This window comes from Lepidothrix coronata, unplaced genomic scaffold, assembly GCF_001604755.1.
Source record: "Lepidothrix coronata isolate B3197 unplaced genomic scaffold, Lepidothrix_coronata-1.0 Scaffold8, whole genome shotgun sequence".
NCBI classification, from domain to species: Eukaryota; Metazoa; Chordata; class Aves; order Passeriformes; family Pipridae; genus Lepidothrix; species Lepidothrix coronata.
The window spans coordinates 4,405,857-4,431,796 of NW_016690188.1; the positions used below are offsets into that span (position 1 = coordinate 4,405,857).

At 36.3% G+C, this 25,940-nt stretch overlaps 1 protein-coding gene across 4 annotated transcripts in view; it reads left to right on the top strand.

Annotated features, from left to right (window-relative positions):
• The window catches only part of CFAP43 (cilia and flagella associated protein 43), a 44,125-nt gene that overhangs the window by 7,879 nt on the left and 10,306 nt on the right, over window positions 1-25,940 (top strand). For 3 of the 4 annotated variants that reach the window (XM_017840267.1, XM_017840260.1, XM_017840279.1), the window contains 26 exons: window positions 1,202-1,352; window positions 2,923-2,985; window positions 3,417-3,493; window positions 4,207-4,338; window positions 5,450-5,566; window positions 6,676-6,756; window positions 7,589-7,737; window positions 8,292-8,395; window positions 9,394-9,534; window positions 10,310-10,479; window positions 11,232-11,384; window positions 11,856-11,986; window positions 12,678-12,843; window positions 13,416-13,514; window positions 15,069-15,146; window positions 16,258-16,383; window positions 16,826-16,930; window positions 17,588-17,704; window positions 18,414-18,623; window positions 20,349-20,555; window positions 21,678-21,767; window positions 22,245-22,322; window positions 23,130-23,255; window positions 23,810-23,929; window positions 24,011-24,118; window positions 25,582-25,668. In XM_017840267.1, coding sequence (XP_017695756.1) covers window positions 1,202-1,352; window positions 2,923-2,985; window positions 3,417-3,493; window positions 4,207-4,338; window positions 5,450-5,566; window positions 6,676-6,756; window positions 7,589-7,737; window positions 8,292-8,395; window positions 9,394-9,534; window positions 10,310-10,479; window positions 11,232-11,384; window positions 11,856-11,986; window positions 12,678-12,843; window positions 13,416-13,514; window positions 15,069-15,146; window positions 16,258-16,383; window positions 16,826-16,930; window positions 17,588-17,704; window positions 18,414-18,623; window positions 20,349-20,555; window positions 21,678-21,767; window positions 22,245-22,322; window positions 23,130-23,255; window positions 23,810-23,929; window positions 24,011-24,118; window positions 25,582-25,668 — 3,186 coding nt within the window. The remainder of the gene's footprint in view (window positions 1-1,201; window positions 1,353-2,922; window positions 2,986-3,416; window positions 3,494-4,206; window positions 4,339-5,449; window positions 5,567-6,675; window positions 6,757-7,588; window positions 7,738-8,291; window positions 8,396-9,393; window positions 9,535-10,309; window positions 10,480-11,231; window positions 11,385-11,855; window positions 11,987-12,677; window positions 12,844-13,415; window positions 13,515-15,068; window positions 15,147-16,257; window positions 16,384-16,825; window positions 16,931-17,587; window positions 17,705-18,413; window positions 18,624-20,348; window positions 20,556-21,677; window positions 21,768-22,244; window positions 22,323-23,129; window positions 23,256-23,809; window positions 23,930-24,010; window positions 24,119-25,581; window positions 25,669-25,940) is intronic. The other variant, XM_017840273.1, reaches the window with a different exon arrangement.

Here is a 25,940-nt window from a genome sequence, read left to right on the forward strand (position 1 = left end):
CATGGATTTTTTTTTTCCCTGAAGAGGTGCTAATCAAAAGGGAGAGAAGTTCAAAAAAAGACAGCATTATGATTATTATTATGCACCACCGTACCAATGCACAGTTCAAGAAGCAACCTGGTTTGGGATTTACATAATCTCATCCTAGGATTAGCATATTTTACCTAGTTGATGTGTAAAGACAGCGGGTACAAAAGAACATTACAGAAATTGTGTTTACACAGGGAGCTTTTGTTTTGCAGAAGTTCAGTTACAACCTTCCCAAAGATTTGTGATGTTCAAGCCTCATAAAATCAGTGAAAATGCCTATATTAAATGTTTCTCTGGGTGATGTAAAGCCCTATTTGCTATAGATTTATTACTGTTAGTCCTATTTGATTTATAAAGCAAATATTAATATACTTTGTTTCTGTAACATTTTTCCCCTGAGAAATTAAAAATGCTTTGTAAGCATAAAAAGTTACTTACCCAGAATCATATAGCAAATCTTTGGCATATATTGCTAATCCAATCTAGGTACTTGTGAATCTCTATCCTATGTTTTCATCACAAGTCCATCCATATTTTCTTTTTTATAGAACCTTTAGTGACCCAGCAGGTGTTTTATAGAATTATAGGATCTTCTTTTTTTTCATCCATCCTATTGTTTAGTGTTCCTCACCAGTTTGGCACACGTGCATGGTGCTTGGAATCATCTCTTTTAAATGTTCTCCCAAGGTTTTCCTGTGTTTTGTTCCCCTCTTCCTCTCACCGAATTCTCTTTAATTTGGTTCTTTCTATCATGGTATTTTTATGACCCCTGTTACTGTTGTATCTGAACAGGTCACTCTCTGTCTTTAATAATATTTGGTGGAGAAGTTCTGTTCTTCCTGTTTTATGGTTGACAGATTTATGAGAGGTTTTTTTAGCAAAATGAAGCTCAAGGCACAAAGGAACTCTGGGTCAGGGATTTTTCTAGCATTAATTTGCAGATGACACAAAGGATGAAAGAGCTGTTTTACAGAGCAATTTGGATTATACAATAAGATAAGCAATTCAAACAAAGTGTGTTTTAGTAATGGCAAGTATGCAAGAACCACATGGTTATGTGGTCAGACTTTATGAGGTAATGATCTTTTTTTCTTTTGCCTTGAAATGAATGTAACTGCTTGCAGAGGTATTTGTCAACTGTTGATTGAACTTGTCTATTTTCATGCTGAAGCCTAGAAATAGTATTAAGACTTCTGTGCATCCCACTGCCCACTGCTGGACTGCAACCTCAGAAATATACATGGGCTGTAAAGAAGGATATATTTTGGCAATTAATGCTGACAAACACAGAGTTTCTATTCTTCAACCAAAACCCCCACCTGGTAAGAAATAGCTATGTGTGTTTTATTCAAGTAGGGAGGAAAGTGGACAGATAAAAGCTTTTTGTGCTTTCTTCTGTTCTCCTATTGCGTACCTTACGGAAATTATAAAGCTATATTGCAGAACCCTTCTCTTTTCTTAGTATAGTAAACATTTGAGAATGTCTTTTGAGCTTCTGTGTGAGTTTTTTTAGTCAATTCTTTCCCAATAATTGACTTCTGTTTTTCTTTGGAAAAAAAAAAAAAGAAAAGAAAGAGAGAAAAGAAAAAATCCCTCTAAGTACATCAAAATTGATAAAAGTAACTGTATTTCCAGGAGCCCAGATTGTATTAACCAGCCATACTAGATTAACATTAAACTATTTGTATAGCAGCTTGACACAGTCTTTTTACTATTAGTTAAATACCAAGAATTTATTTTATTTTTCATGAAATATTGGATAATCTTTATTTGCTACGTTAGGTGTTGCTAGAAGTGATCTCTGAGGACTCATTATGAGTCTTCAAACAACAAAACTGAAGTAGTGTTGCTTAATAGCATTCCTTAATGTCAGCTCTTACTAAGACTTTACTGCAGAACATATGAACATAGAGAGTGAACAGAAGATATCTTTGGCTTCAAACAAAGAAATCTGCTTTTAATTTATTCTAGAATGGGAGGACCTGTGATTGACTGCAACCTGCCAAGGCAATTTGTCTGCCTTATATGTATTCCCCATCATATTTTCTTCTTTTTTTCATGTAATTTTTTTCATGATTTTTTGAGCTGTAGCAAGTATCCCTGGCTTTCACTTTTGATAGTTATCACCAAAATGGAAGGCTGCTTTTAAAAAAAAAACCAAACAACAAACCAGCATTATTTCTCTTTTCAAAACTATCAGTGTTAAATTTAGCAAATCAAGAGTTGAAAATCAGCAAAAAATAAAAAGCTGAGGTATGACCAGAACTGGTTTTTGCCAGTTGAGTAGAAGGCAACAGGAATATTTACCATTTGGGCTTTTTCTTGGCCTGTATATTCTTCTTTAAGACCTGTCCTAAAACTGTATAAAAAGATGGTCTGTATTTATATTATACTGAAGCTTCTGCTTAATTTAAAACATACTGCAATCTGTATCTATTTAGCAGAATGCTTAAGTGCATGACCGTCTTTAAGCACATGCCTAATTCCTGTTATGATATTGCAAACAGAATCATAAGCAGCCCCAACATTTTACTTGGGCATTTTTTTCAGACTGGCTAAGTCTTCTTTGTAAGTATATCAAATTTTTTTAAAAAATCATTGCTAGAAATAGCAATACCATAACTTAACACTAGAAGAAAGATAAATCTGCATCTGTACCACTCTCTGTGGCAAGTATTGCTATCTCCCTTTTACAGCTGTAAGCTGAATCACAGAACTGTGCTTGCTCAGTTGCATAGATGGCAGAAATGATAGATATTGGGAAAGAATGCACATTTTTAATATAGTATACTGAACCTGGCCTTTGTTCAGTAAAGTGGAATACAAATGACTTTGATTGCAATATTGACATACAAGCAAGATTGACATTATAAATTGTTTTCTTTTGTGTAGAGTACATGCAGAAAATATCGGATGTGGTGTCATATGTTCGTAGAGAAGTACAGAAAAAGAAAGGTATTTCCATGTTCAAATCAAGCTAATAGATTTTTGGGCAGCACCACTGATGTCTGGGAGTAATAATATGTGAGTACAGCTGGTTAGAAAAACTCATCTCACACTGGTTTCTGTAAGACACACTGTTGGCAATCTTATGTGTGTTTACATGACAAAAGATTAATGGCTTTTGTGCTAATAGGCAGCCAAATTAAAACCTCAGGAGAAACAGTGGCAGTGGAATAATTTCTGTTCTTTCTCATTTAAATTGGAATAAGTGATGCTAGAATGGGTTCCCTACTGCTTTGTTTTAGCAACTTTTTTTTAGAACTGCAATCACTTGTAATTTATTGGAGTTAGGATTTAGGGTTTGTTTCAAACACTTTGTTTTGAGCTCCCAGTACAAAAAAAAAAATTAAATTTGGTATTTTTTGTTGGTTTTGTGCCTTCAGGTGGCGAACTAAATGATCGGCAAAACCCAGTATTTTCCATGGCATTTTGTAATGAAGGACTATACGCAGCTGGAAGGGTGAGGCATCCTTTGTGCTTTTAACTTACTCTTATTGTGTGAAGATCAAAGAACATTGAAATGGAGCATATTTGCAGAGTTCACCACAAAAACAGGAAATAGAAAAAGTGAAGGGCTGCAGGACTATAAAGGTCTGGTGTTGTCTATATTTTCTTTGTTAAGACTTGAGACAGGGGAGTAGCGTGTGAAAAGATTCCAGTTTTGTAGTCAAAGAAGCAACAAAAGAGGACAATCCCGTTTTTAACAAAAGACTAAGAATACTGTAGAGGAACCAGATAGAAGGATGGGCAAAATATAGAAAAGGAGAGAAAATGGCCAAGAGAACTGCCAAATTGTTTTGTGCAAAATCTAACTCAGTATCTAACCAATGTGACAATGTCATTGTACATTCCTGCTTAAGAGTGTGACAAATTCTTATACTGTCTCAAAAAGAACAATATGAAATCTTAACTATTAGCTGATGAGAGAGTCTGTTGTTATCAAACATGGGCTGTTACTAAGAATTGTATTAAAAAACACCTTTGTTTTCAATAGATTTATTATCCAGGATAAGAGTCCTTCGGATTTAGAGATGCTACAGACAAATGGGAGTGTTAGTGGTGGGATTCACTTAAACATTGCTACTTTAGAGATTTTCAGAAATTCTTGCACTTCAGTTTGCCAGATAGTATAAGTGACATAGACCTAATGTGGATTTGTACCTTTCTGCACAGGATGGCATTTTATTGTTTTATCACATCAAAGATCTGCAGTATGAGATGAAAGTCTGTGCTGATGTCTCACAATCCATATCTAGCCTCATATTCTCTCCTGATTACACCAGTCTTCTGCTTGTCACTGACCAGGTATAGCATCTGAGATAATAGCACTGCATACTAGGATGTTCCTGTGATTCTCTATGTGTATACTGATACTATTAGTATGAAATGTCTAATGTAATCACACAAGTCAACAAATTATATGAGAGATGGACATAGTACATTCTGTGTTTTTACTAAAAATTGGGAAGACTTTTAACGAAGCACAGAACAATTGCCTCCTACAGATGGTTGAATATAAAGTGCCTAATATTGGGATTTCCCAACAGAAAGAAATACTTGTGTGCACAGTGGAGTACATGGTCAGAATCTCCCGTGTGTCCGGGCCATAGAGGACCTACTGAGCATGAACTGTAGGGTTGATGTGTGCCTGCACAGGAAGAAAAGTGTAGGTGGGGTATATCAGACCTACTGTGACTCTGCAGTAGTTGTTCTCCACATGTGCATGAAGTTGTCTGGCAACCCCGTCCAAGATCCTTCTTTAACCAGCCTGATGTCCAGAAATCTTACACAAGGGTCCCAAATACTCAAATTCTACCTATTTTCCCAGACTGTAAATAACTTAAATTGTCATTTTTAAAACTCTTTAACTGTTTTTGTAGTTGTGTGTGTGAGGTTTTGTGTACAGAACAGCAGTGCAACGGTAACTTTGCTCACACTCTCTCTGATTTCATTCTCCTTTTGTAAAATGAGTAGAGAAGTTCTAAAATCTTTGTCAATATTAGTTACGAATTGTTTCTAAGTGGCTTTAAGATATTTAGATAAAAACATCTTTTAAAGCTAAAGATTTATGATTTTTGTTTTGTGTTGGTTTAGAAGATTTATTGATTTCTGGAGTAACATGAAATTGAGTGGGTTTAAATTATTTTATTAAAGCAGTTTTGAGAAACAAAACTTGAAAATGTGACTAGCTGGATCACTCGAAAATGAACTAATCTCATCTTCAGCTAGCATAAATTAATATAATTCACTAAATTCAGAAGAATCCTACTGGGCACTTTTTACCTCAATTTAGAGTCAAATATAAAACTTCAAAGAGTGAAGCTCATAAAGATGGGTGTTTTTTGTTGAAGTCTTTGAAAGCTTTTAATGAAAAATTTCATAGCCCGGTGATGGACCATTTCTCTTTATTTGTCAGGGACCAGTCTATAGTTACAAACCTGCCCACAGTGGAGAAGCTGTCAAACTTTTGGACACATGCAGCAGCTGTTTTCTGGCAGCTGATTTTCTTACTCCAGGGAACAAGTACTGTGTGGTAAGAAATTGTGTTGTTTTCTATAGAAAAGTGGCTCTTTCCAGGTAACCAGTATGTGGAAAGGCACAAAAGTACAGGCCTTGCAGAATTGGGATGGTTCTGATATTTGTTACAGTTGTATAACTTCTTATTAAGGAAGTAAATGGCATTAATTCAGGTACAGCCTATAAAAGGGTCAGAATTTGCCCTGGAGTGCAGGTTGGATAATTTATGGATTGCTAAAATGTTGTATATGTTCTGCTGCTGATTTGTGTGATTTACTATTGTTTGGGAAGATAGCTGAGCAAAAGGTGGATTCAATTCAGAGAACTGATGTCAGAAAAAGAAATTTCTACTGATCTTTTCAGCCTTTTGCACAAATTGGAACATCCTGAGAGATACCTCTATCCTGGGTCCAGGGACAAAGAAGGCCTTACTCATGGATCTGTCCATTCTAAGAAATACTTTGCTTTCCTCCTATGTCTTTTACTCCTGCAAGACATATATTTTATCCAGCAATTCATTTTCAGGCCATGAATTCTTCAAGTGGCCAGCCTAGGAGACCTGAGGTCTTAGTCAACTGAGTTGGCTGAATCTCTTTGTTGCCATTAGCATGGGAACAGTAAATTTTACCTGATTCTGTGTGAGTCATGTGAGGGTTGAGTGATCTCTAGCCTTACTTTACTGTGGAATTAAAAAATTTCCTGGATATAAGAAGAAGTCAAGTACCATTATATGCATCATTTTTCATGTGAGAAAACAAGACCTCTCCTCGAGCCCTTTACTATGCAAAGAAAATTGTAAGCAGGTTGTTCTATTGCTGGCAGAAAGGTAGAAATGCTAATATTGATCCAGCTTATATGTTTTGTCCTAAATTGTCTCATTCTGCTAAAGACCATTCCTGTAGTTGCAACAATTCACAAAAGTTACTAAATGTTTTCCTTAGGTAGGTGTGCCTTTCAGCAACTGGACTTAGAAGAAAAACTAGATAATCTCAAGTGAAACTAGTAACCCTTGGTCTGCTATGCTCAGGGATCAGTTGAATTTATATTCTATAGAAGATCACTAGTCACTTCCAGACTATTTGGTTATTTCATCCTCTTTTGACTATGTTTTTCTCTGTTCAACAGTCTGTAACAATTTCAGGTGAAGTACAAGTTTGGCTCCTGGAAGATGGAACTTGCCTCAGCAAGCTAAACCTTGATATTGAGGTACACATAACCAGGAGCTTATATAGTGACTGATACTTAACTTTTTTTTTAAAATATTTTTTTTCAATTGATAGCATAATATGCCACAGATTTGGATCAATAAGTGGTGAAAGCTCAGTAATGTCTTTGAACAACCCATGAATGAGATTTAAAAAATATTATATTTCAGAATGTTTCCTTGAACTAATCATGTGTTTAACTTGACCATAAAGCAGAGGAAACATTTCAACCAAATGTTCTAGTGATGTGTCTTTAGGCACAAATTTGTAAATAACGTCTAAATTTTTATGCTTTTTTTTATAATATGTTTTATTATTTTTTTATTTTAATGAGTAACAGAAAAGTTTAAAGAGTATAAAAACTAAATGCCTTGACTGATATGAAAAAGAGGTTTTAAGAATTGAGTTGATAAAAGTATTTTGAACTATTAATGCTTTGTCCTCATGAAAGATACATTTAAACCCTGAAATCTGACATAGTAAGAAAAAAAATTACTTTCTGTAACAGCTGTACATATAACAGTGCACTTGCTATTTTATTTAGGTGAAACTTCTTTCACTTAAAATCTGGATAGTGGATATAATGGTGGGGTTCTTTTTCCTGAAAAGAACAGAATTAGCTTTTGATGTGTAGCTACGGAGCATAAGTAGAATTCCTATGATGTCTCTAAAATACTTTCTTTGTTAAAAAAATTTGGTTTTTAGATAAACCATTTGGGTTTTCTGCTTCAAATTTTAGGTACCTTTAAATAGCAAAAGAAATTGCATACTAACACATAGCATAATATATAAAAATATGTGGAACTGTTAAATGTCTTTTTCTTCTTGACTAGGCAACTGCTATGGCTTGCTGTCCCTCCTCCAACAGTGTTGCTGTAGGGACCAAAAGAGGTCAAATCTATTTCCTTGATGTTACCAAAGCTGAAGCTCCACGAGTTATTCACAGAATTTTTCTTTCCAACTTTCCAGTGCTGTCTTTGCAGTAAGTATGGAGTTACAAGGGTAGGAATATTGTGGATTTATTGCTTGAGTAATGATATTAGTTGAAAATTGAAGTCTTTGTTCTAAGAATAACAAATTAAAATATTTTAACAGCTTCTGTTTTTTCTAACATCTTCCGAACTGCTTGCAAGAGGAGTAGTAGCAGAATTTATATGAGAGAAATATAAGAAATCTGTATTTTAAGAAGGTTTAACTGAGTACTGAAGATACTGATGTATAAGATATTTTTCTGAAAGATCACCATATGCAGTAATTATGGACAGTCCCATGTATCTGACTTTAGAGGGTTATTTCTCACTGAATATAAATTTGAGTTTTTGTGAAGTTAAGTTTAAGCCTTTTGGTAATCTCTTCTTATATGGTGGATTTTTGTTACCCTTGTTATTTATTCATTTGCTTAATGAATAAAGTCCAGTTATGGACTTCAGCTGTGTTTATGCTCTCAATGAAGTTAGCAAGTTATGGAAGTAAAATTATTTGACTCTTTATTGACTGTTTTGAACTGATTTCTATTTGGGTTTGTATTTTACCTAGTTATGATCAGAGTGGCCAGTTCCTCATTGCAAGAACTACAGAAAGACATGTCTTTATTCTAGATGCTCGGCCATCAAAATTATTCCAAGTTCTGGGGTATATAGGTAATATATGTAACAGCATTAATTTTCTTTTCACTATTACCTGTAATTTAAGTACTTGCTGATCAGATTAAGGCATTCTCCTTCATTATACTTATTTTCTTGGAGGATTAAAGATATTCTTCCCACCTATTTTGTCCAGGCCAGTCTTTTTTTTGTTATTTTTTCTTTTCCTCTGTAATTTTAGATAGCAAATGTGCCAGAGCTTTTATGAGTCACAAGGAAAAGAATGGATTGGCTGACCAGCTGATGACAGCTCCAGCACAAAAGTAATAGTGGTGGCAAAGAACTAAAGACCTTTGTGAGAATTTAGACTAAAAAGCTGTAGGTTGAGGTAGCTGTGTGCAATCTCCTGTTACAAATTTCCACCGCAGACATCTTTAACGTGGGCACTGCTGAAATTGTCAGCTTTGCTTGTTGATAGTGTAGAATAAAATATGATGGAATTTTAACTCAGAAAAAAAATGTGAAATTTGTAAATTTATTCTTCAAATAACTTTATTCTTACAGAACACGTCTGTTTCAATTCCAGTAACATTATTCTTACAGATCTCAGCTGTGTTTATAGATCTTTAGCATAATTTTAGGTATAAAAGACATTATATTATAATAGGTTTAACAAACAGAATTATATCTCCTTAAATAATTTTCATAATTTTCCTGATCATGTTCTCATTGTCTGTCTGGCTTCTTAGAGGATTTTTCTGTGCTTTATCTGGCAGTTATCAGCAGACAGCCTCCAAATTGCTATAATTCAAACTGGATGTAAACTCAGATTTAAATGTTTAATGTAATAATAACACTCTGGTGCTAAGGGATTCTCAGCAGCCAATGCCTCAAGTGTAGTTGTGTGCATGCAGCACTTCCTGAAACCAGGTTGAGGTGGTTGGGCAGGGGTTTATTCAGAACAGGGATCTGGTTTTGTTTCACTTGAAATCTTAGTAAAATAATGTTACCATGCTTCAGTAACAATTTCCATTGGTGTTCCTTACCTGCTTCAGTGTTAGCAGATGAAGTGCTCGATCTTTCTGTAGTTTCTGACCTTAAGAATGACTTAGTTGAAGTGATGGTACTTCTTACTGGAGCAGAGGTCCAACGAGCAAGACTGGAAATTTTTTGTCTCTCTTCAGCAATCACAACAGGTAAGAACTGAAATAAAAACTGTGATCTTTTTCTAAGGCAAAAAGCCTAGTGTCAGATTTTCTAGTTATTTGATTTTTAAAAGGCCTTCCAGCTTACAAACTTTTTAAAAAGTAGTTTTCACAAAGTTAGTATTTTCTTTAAATATTCACTGTTGTTGGGCTTCTTCTTGTGCCTATTTTTAGATGTATAAAATGGGGCTTGATTTTCAAAGTTGCTGAAAATCAACAAGTTTTGTATTAATTTCAGTCTTAATATCAGGTGTTTTATCAGCCTTAATTTCAGGTGTCCCTTTAAAGCTCAAATTAAAGAACCAAAAAGAATAAAATGCCCCTTTGAAGATGTGAATGTCACTGTTTTAACCTATGCCACCCAGGCTGTTTGTTCCACATGGCAGAGATGCCTAAAACAAGTTCTAGATGAAGGCAACGATGACAACGATGACATGACCCTGCATGCGAACTAATTAGCACTGCTGACGTAATGCTCAAGATGCAGGGTAAATTAGTGTATGCAAATTGTCACATCACTGTGGATAAACTGTTTCTAGTACTTCTTTACAGCCACTAGAGCTATTGCTCTGCTTCACTTCAGTGTGCTTCATCAGCACAACACACAGAGTTAGTGTTAAATCTGAGTATCTTAATTCCCAATCACTTCCCTGAAAACTCACATCATGCTCACTTCTTGCTGGGAATCATTTTCATAATTAGGCAAAGCACCTGCATTAGTGGTAGTGATGCCTCTTCCTCCCTCTTTCTTTTTTCGATCTTTTAGATAATGATAAGTGTGTGAATGACCAAGGAATGTTTAATGCTAGTGCCTTTATAAAGAAGCAGTATGAGCTGGATTACCCTTTGAGCTCAGCGGTTAAATTGAAGGATAACATTGTGTATGGCTACTGTACCTGTGCACCTTTCATCTGTAAATACCATCTCTCTGAAGAGGTAATTCTCTAGAGTTGCTTTATTTTGAGTGGTGGTTAAATACCAGCAAACAAAGGATGTAGATGAAGTGAATATAGCAGAATCTTATCTTAATGAAATCCTCTCCACTAAAAATACCTACTCCCTCTATACTTATCAACTTTCAGTCTCCTACCACCTGCTCAGAAACCTGGCAAAAGCCATCTCCTTGTTCTACTATATTGGTTCTTAAAACTCGTACAGCTTGTAGGCACTTCACATGTGGCTTCTGTGCTGGAGCTGTGCATTTCTGCATCTGCTGAGTAGCCGGGATATCCAGGTAGTGAAGGAACTGAGTCAACGTGAGCCCAGGACTCGCAGATGCAACTGCAAACCCAGCCCAGCCCTGCCTCACAGTGAAGCACTGGAGGCTTCAGGAAGCCACTGTCACTGCCTGCGGCTGAACTGCAGCTCTCTGCAGCTCAGGTCTCCTCCAGTTTAAGAGTCAAGTCAAGTAAGAAGGTGAATTCCAAAGGTCAGCATTCCTCCCTGATGTGTCTCATCCTTTCTGAGCCAAGAAACTCCAGGGCCAAACATACTGAATATAGACCCTTTTGAAGAGATGAGAAGCAAATCAGCAGCATAGCAATAGCACTGCTCCCTGAGCTCAGTAATCCAGCAGCATCTTAAATTGCAATGCATGTGGTAATCCACAAAGCCCTCGTTAGTCTTATCAAAATGGCAGAGAGATTTCCCTCATCTAAACTGCTGCTAACATTTTGTTTGTTTGGCAGAATATGTTGGAAGATCCACCAGTATTTTCATCAGAAAAGAGGATTCCTAGCAATCAGTTTGGATCAGGTTTCCTCTGTGTGTCACCCAACAGCCAGTGGCTGGCAGCAGCAGCAAAAGATGGTGTTTTGTTTATCTACAATATTTCTACTATGGTAGGTGGGTGTCTGGGCACACGCTTTGTTTGGTTTACAGAGACAAAGAGGTGTCAAAATTACTTTCCTTCACTGTAAACTTTTCTTTCCTTGAATATAAGGTGGTCCAGAAAAAATTATGTTGAACGTGAACTGACATAGCATTATACAGGACAATTGTTTTTGTAATGAACATGTGTACATTCATACAAACTGCTTACTTTCTTCTTCAGCAAATCTTAGAGGAGATAATTTTGCTACTCCTCATCTCCTGCAAAATCAATATATACAAACTAGCCACATCTGTAATCAAAGCCTTTAAACTTATAAATCCTAGTATTTTATGTACTTTGTATTGCCATTTTGGACTGACTTTTATCTAAAAATAAAGAAACATTAAAATATATTTTAAAATTAAATATTAAAAGTAATGTACAGACATATCCCACTATAAAAAACAATTTGCTGATACTGCTCATATGACTTTTCTAGGATATACTTGCTCGAAAGCCTTGTCACTCATATCAAGGAGGGGGAATCAGATCCGTGATATTTTCACTGGATGGCAATTTCATCCTCGTTAATGATGAAAATGATGGTGCTCTGGTGTGTCTGAAATGGAAGTATGTATAAAGAGGCAGATCAATGTTGATGGTGTCAATTCCTGTATCCTGACAGACAAATTTCTGCATCCATTTGTCTTCCAGACTTCCTTTTTCTTATCTCCAAGTAAGGAGAAGAACTGGATAGAAATAAAATCACTCCTCTCATCTTTAGAGGTGGTCTGGTCTTCCTAGCTCAGGAAAAGCCTTGCACTTTGGGTATGGTTGCAGCACAAGATGTAGGAGTATCTTCTGAGAAGTTTCACCCACAGTGAAATTTATCACTCTCAAACCATCTGGAAGGGCTCTCCAGGGATAAAAGGAATACTATTCTAACTCAGCCATAAGGAGATATCACAGCTTTAATGGGAATTCAACTGTGGCTATAGAGAGCTCTTAGCAGACATCAGGAATAAAAGACACTTGAACCACAGTTTTTCTGTGGTGTAACAAATGTTCAGGTAGATGCATAGATTAAAGATGACTCCATCAGAGCAATATTTCTAATCTGGGTAATCCACCTTTCAGAATTGTTACTTCTGTGGAGACTTCACTTAATTGTGCAATTCTAAAACTCAAACAATAATGAATCATATGTAAAAATATTAAGTAGGCATTTTTAAACAACTTAGTAATTGTATTATAAAGAATATTTAATATTTTGGCCTCCATAATACACAAAGAATACATCAGTTCCCTTTTTGTTCTCTAGGAAGATAAAGAAAACTGAAGTTGAGGAAGCTGCTTTTTACTGGCAATCTCTTCTTGATATACTGAACAAGTCTACTTCAAATGAAAATGCTGTTTTAAAATCTATGGCAGAATGGCAGTTTGACCCAGGATCCACATCAAAATCACTTCCAGAAGAGAAATTTAAGGTGTTCTCTTTATTTTTATGGGGGAAAAGTGTTTGATAGTTATCATAAAATTGTACATAATAAAAATTGTCCTCAAAACGAACACTGATCCTTTTGTTAAAGTGGAATACCCCTGAGGATAGGCTGTATATGCTTAATTAGTAATTTGTGGAAGAGTACTATCAAAGAAATGAAATAATTTTGTGAAGATGACATTCACATCTTTAATTTCACTTGGTTTCCTCAGCCACAGAAAACTCTGTGAGAGTCAGTTTCTCCTCATGTGAAGTTACTGTTGTTCCCAGTGTGATGTTACTGTGACATCATGTGTTACCAGCTGTATATTTTTCTATTGAAATAAATAAAATTATTACAGAGATTAGTACAGTCAGCCTATTTGAGTCAAAAGACTTTGCATAATGGCAAGGATTTGCAGGATCAAATACGGAGACTGGTTAGGGAAAAAATGTAACATTGTAATTTGGTGCTGGTGGCAGTGGTGTTTCTAATGTGAGTCCGTTTTTTATTTCATTTCTGCCTCTCTCTCATTCTCCCTAAGTACCTGAGCTAGATGCTTCTATCCTTAATTTCAGGAGGCACCACTGAAATCTTCCAGTGTAGATGTGACAGAAGAAGATGGAAACGTCACAAATACCAATGACATGACATGGATAGGTCAGAAAATACAGAAGGTACTTTCACAGAACAAGTATTAATCAAAGCCAGAGTTTTCAAGAGTCATTAGCGATTTGGGGTGCTAAATTATATGCTGTAAAAAGAATCTTGTTTCTAAAGCGTTTATCAGATTTGGACCTTTCTTTAAGGCATTGTGATCTAGACTTTTAGAAATCTTAGGTCAAGGTTATAAACACATCAGAGAAGGTGCCCAGCACAGTAGGAGCTCTAAAGACCAAAAGACCACTTCTACAGATGGAATAAATTTAAAAAAAAAAAAAAGGCAAAAAAAAGGCAAAAAAAAGCCTGAGAAATTGGCCATTTTTAGAAACTTATAAAGACTTTTTTATTCTAAATGTCAAAAAGCAGCACAGATTATTACCAGAAACCAAGCAGGTGCTCTCTTCTTCCCAAGGGCCAGAATAACAAATACTACAGCACCAATAAATCAATACTCAACAATAGGCCATTAACTGAAAAACCCCTGAGGTTTATTTCGGATTACAGTTGAGGTGAATATGTTATATAACCAAAGTTTTTATAAGTAAGAGTGCGAAGATCAGTCTACAGAGAGGGGATTTAGCACTTTGTGAGCTTAGAAAATGTGATGTTAATGTTCGTATACATTAAATTTTTTCCCAGAAATATGGATTTGTAGATTCTAGGAAATTCTTTCTGATATGAGCCGGTTTGTCCAACTTTTGTGGTTCAATGATAGGACAAAGAAAATATCTTTGCTTTCTGGTTGATCTCGGGAGTGACTTTCCAGATTACGACACAGCCTCACAAGTGGCACCAGTCAATCTAAGACATTACTGCCAGTGAAAGTGAAGACTTCTCCATCGCTCTCTCAGACATGTTTTCCTGTTTCTACTTTGATGCTGACATTCATACTCAGATTTTTTGACACATGTATGTGACTGTGAATACACAAGTACCACATGACTGTTAGTATCAGCTAGGGACAGGTGATGAGAGGCAAAGGGTGACAGTGTGTCCTAGGTTGTTTTAGATTGCTCATTAATGACCCAAGAGACTTGCATCTAACTTTTAGAGGATGCAGTCCATTCAATGTCAGAATGATACACAAATTCCAGAGGTGTAGACTAATTCCAAAATTTTCCCTAAGAGATGAATTGTTAAGACTGTAGGGGCAAAGAAAATATCACAGCTTCCAGAATGAATAAAAGATGTCAGTTTACTTGTGCCTTTAAATATTCCACTGAAAATGCTTAGGACAATGAAAAATATAAGGATTAAAAAATCTGGCAGTAGGCTTTATGCAGTTCAATGTGTCTGTAATCATTACACTTGTAATTATTTCTTTCTTTAATATTTTCTTTCTTTTATGCTCTATTGCTGTACAGTTTACAATGTGACCTGGTTGTACAATCTTTTTTTCTCCTGTGGCAATCCTAAGAATCATCCTATTGACTTGGGATTATGTCTGTTTCAGTTATTAATACCTTTGGAGGTTTACTTTCTGTACAAATACTGTTCCTTTAGATTATTTCAATATTTTTTTCTCTTGTATCTTTTTGTCTTTCAATAACACATTTCTTATATGTCAGGTCATTAGAGAAGAGACTCAGAGGTTTGCTAACCAGAAGCAAGAGCTGCAAATGGGAATAAAAAAGCTGCGTCAAACTGTGAGTTTCTTACAAGGGTAATGGCTCAGCTTCCCAGTTTTGTTTACAAGGGCACTTTCCTTTATGGCTGCTAGCTCTAGTTCTCAGTTACATTTTTGTCATAAACCCTGAGCAGACAGGTAATAGAGAGGTGTGCTTCTTCAGGAACTATAGGCTGAAACTGCCTGTCTGGTTCTCAGTTTCCTTTGCTCCAAATAAATATTTTGTGCCACCCTTATACCTTGAGCAACCTGTCCCCTCAGCAGGCAGGCTTCTGCCTGCCTAACAACCTGATAGAAAATACTGTCCTCTCCTCTTTCTTCTGTTTCTTTCCTTAAAAACTTCAATCTGCAAGAGGATAAGGCAGAGGGTCACCTAAAGCAGTCTGCTGAGGACCATGTCCAGATGGATTTTGATTATCTCCAGAAATGGAGATTCCATGACCTCTCTGGACAACCCATTCAAGTACTCAGTCACCTTCACAGTAAAAAAATGTCTCCTGATATTTGTGCAGAATCTCTTGTGTTTCCATTTGTACCCATTGCCTCTGGTCCCATCACTGGGCACCACTGAAAAGAGCCTGCCTCTGCTCTCTTAGCATCCTGCTAGCAACACTCAGTACAGCCCAGGATACTGTGAGACTTCTTCGCCACAAGGGCACGTTGCTGGCTCCTGGTCACCTTGGTCCACCAGGACCCCCAGCTACTTTTCTTCAAAGTTGTTTTCCAGTTGCCCAGCACCCAGCATGTCCTGGTGCGTGGCACTGCTCCTACCCAGGTGCAGGATTTTGCATTGCCCTTTGTTGAACTGCACGAGATAAATAAAGTGATAACACCTTAATAAAGTTCTCAAATCAAAGAACAAAGCAATGTGTACTACAGGTTCTTAGAGAGTATACACAAGTTCACACATAACATTCAAATCAACTTTAAGAAAGATTAAATATACTCGCATAGTGCTGTCTGTCACTAGGTACAGGCAGCACATTCTACTAATTACCATGAAGCAGTTAAAAGTGCAAGTAATTAAAATAATTTTCTCTGATAACAAGTTCTGTAGTGTTAAAAATAGCATTTCTTCTATTCACATTCAAATTACTTTTTACTCCTTATGCTTATTTTTTAAAAAACAGATTCAGCAAATGATGCATGAAAATGAGCAGGTGCCAGACATTGAGAAACTGGAGCACCAGGAGTTCAACCTGGATATGGAAGAACAGGAAAGACTGCAAGCAGAGGCTGAACAAGAAGTGGCCAGGGTATGATAGAATGGGGGAACATTTTAAAACCATCAGTGGAAAGGAGAAAAATTATTGAAGAACAGAGGATTGTCTTAAAGCTGCTGTTCATTGCTGAGAAGCAGGAAAACCAAAAAGTATTTAAAGTCACTTTTTGAAGCAGGTGAAAGTGCTGATGCAGACATTGCAAACTGGAATATGATCTATGCCAACAACTATAAATCTGACACTGTGGCCTTGGGCACGTTGCTTAAGTTCTAGAATGCATTTTTTCACATATAAAATTATGCATTTCAGTACTATGCAATATAGTTTTTGGAGAAGATAGCTGTGATTGTCTAGGAAGATTAAATATTGGTAATTCATTTAATCTGTTAGTTTTCTTTCAATAACTCCACACAAATTGTCCATATCTTGTTATTTCGAACCACATCTTGTTATTTTCTTTTCTGTATCTTGAAAGGCGAGGAAGGAGATTGAGATGGAGAATTTATCCAACTGCTATTTGCAGGATTTCATCAAGTACGAGTGCTGGGATGCTTTGTGTGTAAAAGAACGTGCAGTTAAGGTAACCTCTGCTTTCTAAGTAATTTTCTGCAGTATTTATTCCTTAAGGTACAGAGACAAAATAACATATTTCTGATTTGCTTATGGTATGGGAAAAACTTTACTTCTTCTTGGGGCTCGTGCAGATCTTTCATTCTGCTCATTTTCTCTGAGCCTGGTGGACTTTACCTTCCAAACTGGAAAAGACTGCTGATAAGCAAATTAGCAACTCTCTAATTTCTTGATCTCAGACAATGTATTTACTATTTACAGTATTGCTAAAAGGAGAGGTAAATCCTATTTTTCTGTGTTCAGTCAGTATGACTTCTGCTACACAGAACATAAAGGCAAAATTTAACCCTGATTTTTCCTATTTTAAACAGAGGGAGATGAGTCAAAATGATGATACTGGATTATCTCGAAGGTGGGGAAAGACCAAGTAATTTTACAAAAAATCTAGTTTTGATTTAATTCTGTGAATAAAGAGGCCATATCCATAGATAATTTGAAAAAAAAATCTACTTATACTACGTTGTCTGTATTAATTAATCCTCAATTTTATTCCTGATTTTAAGAAGTCTTAGAAACTGTTTAGCATTCGGGTATTGAACAAATAAACTAATAGAGGCATTCTGAAGAACTTTTTACTTTGGGTTTTTTGGTTTTTAAATTTGAACAGTGCTTCCATGTGGATTGTGAAGTGAAGAATTATCCCCTGGAGGAACGCAGTAAAGAAGAGCTGGAAACTTTGGAGAGAGTTCTCCGGTTAAAGGATACTGAGACAGCTAATCTTAAGGTACCATCTGTTTGAAGTACTGCATAAAAGCATTTCAGATCAGGATGTTCTGAGATGGCATCTTAACAGTTCTTTATCTAGTTACATTCCTAAGGTCCATTCTCTTGCTGTAGAAATTGTCAAGAAATTTTAAAAATATAAATAAAGATGAAACATTGTGGCTTTACACAGAAAAAAATGTATTAGTGTTAAATAACCATAGAATAGCTGAGTTTAGAAAAGCCCTTTGGAAGTTATCTTGTCCAGCACTCCCAGAGCAATTTACTCAGGGCCATGTCCAGTCAGGTTTGGAATATCTCCAAGGATGAAAGATTCCAAAACCTCTAGGGGCTACCTCTTCCCGTGTTTGACAACTCTCACAGTAAAAGGGTTCCCATGTTGTTTGACAATCCTTTCAGGGAAAAGAATCCCCCAAGCCTTTTCCTTCTTGATGCCAAACTATTCCAGTTCTCTCAGGCTGTCCTCGCATGTTAGATATTTCAAATCCTTAATTGTATCAGTGGCCTATTACTTGACTTGCCTCAGTATGCCCATGTTTGTACTGGAGAATGTACAAATGGTCCCAATATTCCAAATATGATCATTTCAACTTGTATCATTTTGATCACTGAATTTAATGGAAGAATATAGTAGCCTTTAGAATTTTTTCATACGTTTGTCCATGATTCAGTGAAACATGTGACACAGTGATCATGTTTGTGAAATGCAGGTTCAGAAGGAAGATCTTGAGACTGAGTCTGAGACTGTATTATCTGAGGAAGAAGGAAAGAAGGAAGCAAAAGCTGTGGCTGATGATGGTGAATCTTTCTGCCTGATTGGAAGTCTGAGCTCTCAGTATGGAGGAGACACATCTATCCTATATCACCAATGTGATTTGCACACCAAGGAGCAGAGAGTCAATCAAATAGTATTGTTGAAGGTGACATCTGAAATTTCTCTTACTGCAGCAACACTGTCATATCTGTTTGTTTTCACAGCAGTCACAGCCACTGTTAGCTTTTGGGCATGGTTAGATTTGTTCACTAAACAATGGAGAGTTGCACAGGTCACTGAGTAATTGAGACAAAAGCCGACAAATGCACATAGTGCAGTAGAGTACCATGTGGATTTGCCACCTCAGGGGTGGAAGAACAACATTTTTGTGAGATTGGTTACCCAATTTGAGGGTATCTGTGTTTGCCCACTGGTGCTTCAGTTTGAGTTTTCAGAGCCAAAGATAGCTTGCACATCTCAGCATGCCCTGTAAAAACATGACCTCTTTCCCTGTTACCTCTTTCCCTGTTATTTGCTGCTGAATGAAAGATCAGCTGGATCCTCACACTATTTCCTTACCCTACAGTCTCACCAACCTTTTATTCGGAGTCCTTAATGTTTCTGTTATTTATTATTCATTAGTATCAGACTCTCTTACTTTTCTTACCCTGACCAGTTTATTAAGTCATAAACACGCTACAGAATAGGCTTCCTAGAAGATGACCTGCAAGTGGTTAAATTAGTGTAAGGCATTGCCTTCTCAGAGCTCTCTACAGCTGTAAATGGTAGCAGAGCAAAATGTTTAACCATTGTTATACATAAAATCTAATTGACACAGTAGTGTTTAAAGTAGATGGTAAAGAAACACAAGGAACACTTTTCACTTGGATATAACAAGATCTTTTTACTGTATGGCTTTAAAGACTCATATTGTATAAGAAGGTGTAGATATATCTTCAGTGCTCTTGGCCAATGCAGTGAGCTTCCTAAGGGCTAGATGGTTGTCTAGACATTAAATACAGCCTTTTTCCTCCCAGCAACATGGTACCTTATCTGCCATCCTGCCTGACCACATCCTACTTAATATTACATTATAAATCAATGAAATAATCATCAGACACGAATATTTATTGTAATACAAATTACAAACAGATAGGCATCTTAAAATATGAAGTTTAATGATAGAACTGAAATCATTCTCATGATGCATTTTAGTAAATTGACACAGTAAGAGAGGCACATTGTTTTCTCTCTTAATGTTCTAATTTTCTTTGTTGAGATCAGTTATTTATACTAAAAGAAGAATTTATCCAATAAGAATATGTACTTTTTAAAATCATTATAAGGTCTCAGGTGTTTAAAAAAAACCAGTTTCCAGTGTTTGTTTGTTTAATGGGCACATTTTACTTACATATGTCAGAGAAATTACATGAAAGCATATTGAAACTGCAGGTTGCATCAGGAAAGTATGTCCTTTACTCTGACTCCCTGCACCTGGAATTTACAATCTCTAGATTTACAGGTCCCAGGTTTTTTTCATTGAACCACCTTCTTCCAGCTGAAGAGGGCAAAAACCGCAAATAAAGGGCAGCCTATTTTTTATCTAGCTTTGGCAGCAGTATGTTTCTTTCAGAATCTTTGTCAAATGGCAAATACGTAGAAGAAAATGAATAAAAATTTCCAGGGGAAAAAAAAAAGATAATTTGTCCAACTCCGTTTAACAAAGTTTGAGCTCTGCCCTTATGATTTTCACAAAAAGGCTTTACCAGTTTATCTCCCTGTCACATGTACAAATACACACATTAATGCTTCTGTTGGCTTGTGGACTAGTACGTAAACATGGATGGATGTGACCTGTGCCGTACTGCTGCTTCCTTTTTTGGTGTTTCAGGACATCATTTACAAAGTGAAAACTGCTTTTAATAAGGAATTTGACATAGTTGCACAACAAAAGGAGCAGGAGATAGCACGAGTGAAAGAAAGAAACCTGAGGATCCGAGAAATCTTGGAACAACTTGACCTCCAAGTGGAAGTGTGGGAGCCAGGTCTTACAGATGATGAGATGCCAGAGCGAGCACTTACTGTTCAAGATTCAGAGGTGTCTGAAAAACACATCTTTCTATTGCCCCCACTCAATTACAGTTCTCTAATTCTTCTCATTTCCAGACATTGTGTCAGTACTGAAAGCCCTTAAAACAGATGTGTCTGTGTACTTAAGGTCGTCTTTTGGGCTCATTTCCTTCCCTTTTCTTTTTAGGGAGAAAACTCTTAGTAAGTCAATCTGAAATGAATTAAATGTATACAAACTTAATTTACTGCTGCTAAAAGTTTATAAATGCCCATAAATTAGGTAGAAAATATCCCTGTTCCTGAGATTCAAACCAGGCTTTCAGGAATTGCTTCCATAGATAAGGGTTTCTCTGTTTTCTCTGAGCAGCATTTTGAAACTAAGTATCTAAGTACTAAAGCATACTTTATGCTGTACTTATACATCCAATTGATAATTTATAAAGAAATACTGTATTTCTAATACAATACATTCCACTGATCTTATCTGCTCTTTTGGTCAGTCTTTTCCAACTTCTCTCTGCTCTCTCACCAGTCCATGTTATTCCACTGTCAGAAAAGGCATGCATAAAAAACAACATCAACAACAAGGATGGTATCGTTTGTATTTTAAATATAGGTTTTGGATCTGTTCAAAAGGAGAATTTTCATTTTGAGAAACATTATCATAGAGCAGAGATACAAAAAGAATTAAGAATTAGTGTTACACCATTGTCATGGTTTAACCCCAGCCAGCAACTAAGCACCACAAAGCTGCTTACTCACTTCCTAACCCACCAGGGTGGGGGAGAGAATTGAAAGGGTAAAAGTGAGAAAACTCATAGGTTGGGATTATAATAGTTTAATAATTTAAATAAAATATAATAATAACAATAATAATCAAAATTGTAATAATAAATGTAATGAAATCATAATAATAAATGTAATTAAAAGAGAAAGACAGAAAACCCAGGAAAAACAACTGATGCAGATGAAAACCAATTGCTCACCACCAATACCCTGATGCCAGGGACGTGCTATACCAGCTACTTGGAAGTAAATTAACTCTATCCCAGCCAAAACCAGGACCACCATATTTCCAAAGATTCTTAGTCCACATGTGATCAAATTTGAAGAAAAGTACCCTGATACAAACCTCATTTTCTTCCTTCAGATTAAAGCTGAGAAATACTTGACCCAAGAGGAGAAAGAAAAAGCAGAAATGCTGGCTAAGCTTGAAATGGAAAAACGCCTTGCAGCTACGGTAATTAAAGTAGTGTCCTTTTACTGATAAGGCCTTCGTCTCTGATTAGGCTTATTTAATTAATGTCACACTGGAATATGCCAGTAACATAGCATGGGAAAATAAATTTGAAATGGCAGGTAATGATGATGTGTGCCTTTTCCCTCTTGTTATTATTTACAATCAGAACTACATAGACCAGCTGAGGGAAGAAAAGACAGTGTTAGGCTCACTGTGAGACTTTTGGCATATTTCACACACATCACCAAAGAGCATTATTGCATTATTAGTTGACAAGGTGGTATTAGGTCATAGGCTGGACTTGATAATCTCAGAGGGCTTTTCCAACCTAACTGATCCTGTGACTCTGTGATCTCCTGGTGACACGCTGAATAATCATAGCGGGGATCTAGAGGTGAACACTACGATCGTCCCCATAACTTGCAATTACTACACTTCCTTTCGTACCTGAAAATATTTCTTTGTGGTCATTGCCAGGATGATGACAGACTGCGTGCTCTTGATGACATGATGGGTGGAGTGCTGGAAGTCAGAAAGGAAGACATCCTGAAAATGGTGAGATGTTTTTCTGTCACGTGGTTTGGGAGCTTGTGAGTTCTTATGGTAATGTGAAGTTCAACAAGCGAATATTTCCAACCTAAGTGACAGAAGAAAGCTGGAGAATTGTAGAATTGCATTATGACTAGATAGACTCCATAAGAGACTGTACATTGGATTCAAAGGAGACCACAAGATTCTACTGCCTGTATATGATTTACCCATTAACACCTGTCCCTATCACAGTGGAATACTGTAGGAACATAATCTACTATTAGCATTACAACAACTATATGCCTAGGGGAAGGGTCTATTATCCATGTCTTTGGTCTTACAGAAAAACACTGTGTTCCATTTAACTCAGCAAATATAGATAGTACAGTAGTAGAGGAAGAAAAGAATGGGAAGAAGTGTCGCAGAAAAAGGTGAGGGCAGATCCAAGCACTACCCCTGGAACTGCTCTGTTTTGGAAAATTAGGACTCCACTTAGAAGTTAGCATGGAGTTAGATTTGGGGTTCTGAAACATAAAATATGATATATCCTGTATGGACAGTAGTATATTTGAGTACAAAATACTTGTACTTCACAAAATTCAGTAGTGAATACCTGTAAGCAAATAAGTGAGAATAGCACAATATATATACAGCAAAACTACTGGTGCAAGTAACAGATCAAAGCAATAGAATGTATATGTTATTTTGACTTAAGGCTTATACCTTTCTAAGAAATGCCTTTCATTAAATTTGATGCATTCTATAGTTCGCTAGTGTGCTGACATAGACTTAATATTGCTTTTTAAGTCTATTTTTCTTTAATACTTCCAGAATATTCCTCCACCTCCTTTTATATCCAAACCTGAAGATCTTTGGAGTGATGAAGAAAAGAAAATATTTGGAGAATATGAGAAAAAAGTCAAGGAACTGAATGAAGAAAAAGAAGAGTATAAAAAAGTAAATTAAAATGAGGAAAGGAGTGGTTTTGTTCACAGTGCTCATGAGCAAAGCTTCTGATCTTTCTCAGGAGCAAGTTCTAAAAATGAATACTAATATATAGGATAAACAAAGAAGAAATGAAGATAAAGGTTATGTGGCATATTAAATAAATCCTATCTTAGACGATAGAATAAGTCGATCTCCACTTATACCAATTCATATTTGCCAAAATTTGGGGTATCTGAAAAAGGTAACTTTCCTTCACAAATGGAATACTTATATTCCTAAAATGTGTTTTTCAGGTTCCATTCCTAGAGTTGCTGATGCCATATACAAATAATACAATTATATGTATTCTTCAAAGTGGTATTTGAACTACATAACTTGGTAGCCTGGCACTCTCTTTCTAAGCAAATAATTTCTGGAGCCTTTTGGCTGAAGTATACAGTTCCATATTGTACATTCTCCAGCATCTCATATATATATATATATGTAGATATAAATATAGATATATTAGAGATTTTTTGTTCCTTCAGATGTAATATTGCTGTTCTTGTCCTTTCCTTCCCCAGACACTGGAAAATGAATGGAAGAAACTTGAAGCTTCCATCCAGGAAACAACACAAAATTTTGATGAGACTGTCTGCAAACTCTCTGAAAGGAAAGTGAAATCAGAGATGGTCATCTACCAGGTATTGCAAAAAATAATAATTTTTCATCTCTGCCTCTGTGCAGCAGGAATGTTAAACATTTCTGTTACAATAATTTCACAGGAAGAGCTCAAAATAGTCAATCTCACTTGTGCTTTACTGTTGGATGAAGAGCTGGACACTAGAGAAGCTGGACTTCATAATTGCCTTATAAAAAAGAAGAAAGAAAAAGTAAGTTACTGTTTAGAATGCTGTTCTTAGAAGTATAATATTGGCAGTACAGTTGCTTGTGAAGTCTGCTGTTTCCAAATCAAAATCTTGCCATAAAGGACTTTCTGACAATTTACAGGGTCACTGATTTTTTTACAACTTGTACAGGTGACATACATTATAAGTAGATCTGTTTTTTTCAATAAATACTTGACTTGGTTCATCTGGAGTTCCTTGGTAAAATTCCATACATTCAGAAGGACATATTGCTATTTGCTTGCTATGTAGAATGTTTTTTAGTGTCCAGTATCAAGCTGGAAGTACCAATTATGGTGTATTTATGATAGGAAGATGCACAAAACGATATGTAATGCCATCACATTTTTCACTGAGGTGTCCAGTGCCTGCCAAGGCCGTGCTGAGTTGTGTTTGCCAGTGTGTCTGCATAGACAGAGGTGGCGTGTGAGTATCTGACCATGGAAGCAGAACATACCATGGAGTACAAAGTGTTTATAGTTTTATCAACCAGTTTAATCTCCTGAAGAGTTTACCCATCCCTTCAAAATCATAGAGAAGTCAACAAAAGACTGGAGAGCACAAGTAGTAAGTCTGAGTTTCAATACAAGTGCTTACTGTGGTAGGCTGCAGGTTGGTTCTGCCTCTTGGGACAATAATATCCCATTTGCCTACTTTGTCTTCTTGGAGCTGTTGATGAGTCCACAGATAATACACTAATGCCTCCCCATGTCAGATCTTCTACTCAACCTGCACAGAGCACTGTGCATGGAGCTGCAGGCAGCCTTTTTTTCTGTGAGCTACAGGAAGGGATTCCAAAGCAGGCATTTAGCCCCTACCAGTGAATAGGCTGACCTAGTTTTAAAATTTTCCAAGCAAAGTCTATACAGCTTACATTTTTCAAAATAAATTTTTTTTTTAAATTTACTAAATGGTTCCATTGATATATCTTTTGTTCCCTGCAATCTGTCAAATACAAAATGGTCTCCCCAGCAGAGTATTAGCATTTAACAGCCTCAATAAAACAGATGACCTTAGTCCTGACACAGAGCAGAATTGTGCCATGACAATGGGGAGATAGCATTCTAAAATGAAGAACTCTCCACTGAACAACACTGGAGATTTTTTGACTGGTCTTACCTGGGTTGACATGAAAGGAAATCTCTATGGCAAGTGGAAAAAAAATGTCATCATATGTCTTTACATTCAGTGTTTAAAAAGACTTGGAAGTATTTCTAACACAAATTTCTTACATTCTTAAGCAGTGGTCTAGTTTAATTTCACACCTGATCATCTTTTAGCAGTGTCTATAAGTGACCCCTGAAGAAGGCATTATATTGTTAGTAAAAATAGCTCACAAGATTTTCTCTAGAAATAAGAAAGTGTCAGCTTCATCACTGTATAGGAATAGCCATTCAGTGCTTCTGCTGGCTGAATTTCATTCCTGAAATCTTTTGGTTTTGCTATAGGTCAAGAAGGCAAAAACAGTCCTGACTGCAAAAAATAAAGTTGATGCTTACACAGGCACCTATAAAGATGCAGCAGATGAAGAGAAGGTGAGACTCTCGAGAAAGATAAGGAGGTTCAAAGTTAGTGTTGTGTCTCGATAATGAGAAGAACATACTTCTCTGTAAGCAGGAGTTCTGGTCAACTTGCTGATTATTAAAGTTAATAATGCTGAAATAAAGCAGTGGAGGACAGTGTGTGCACAGAATAATGTATGGAATAGTCCAGATTCCCATGATGCTTGGGAGTGCTTGGAAGATCACCATATTCTGTATTTCTAAGATATGGGCAGGTTGATGCTTTTTTAAAACAATAATATTGT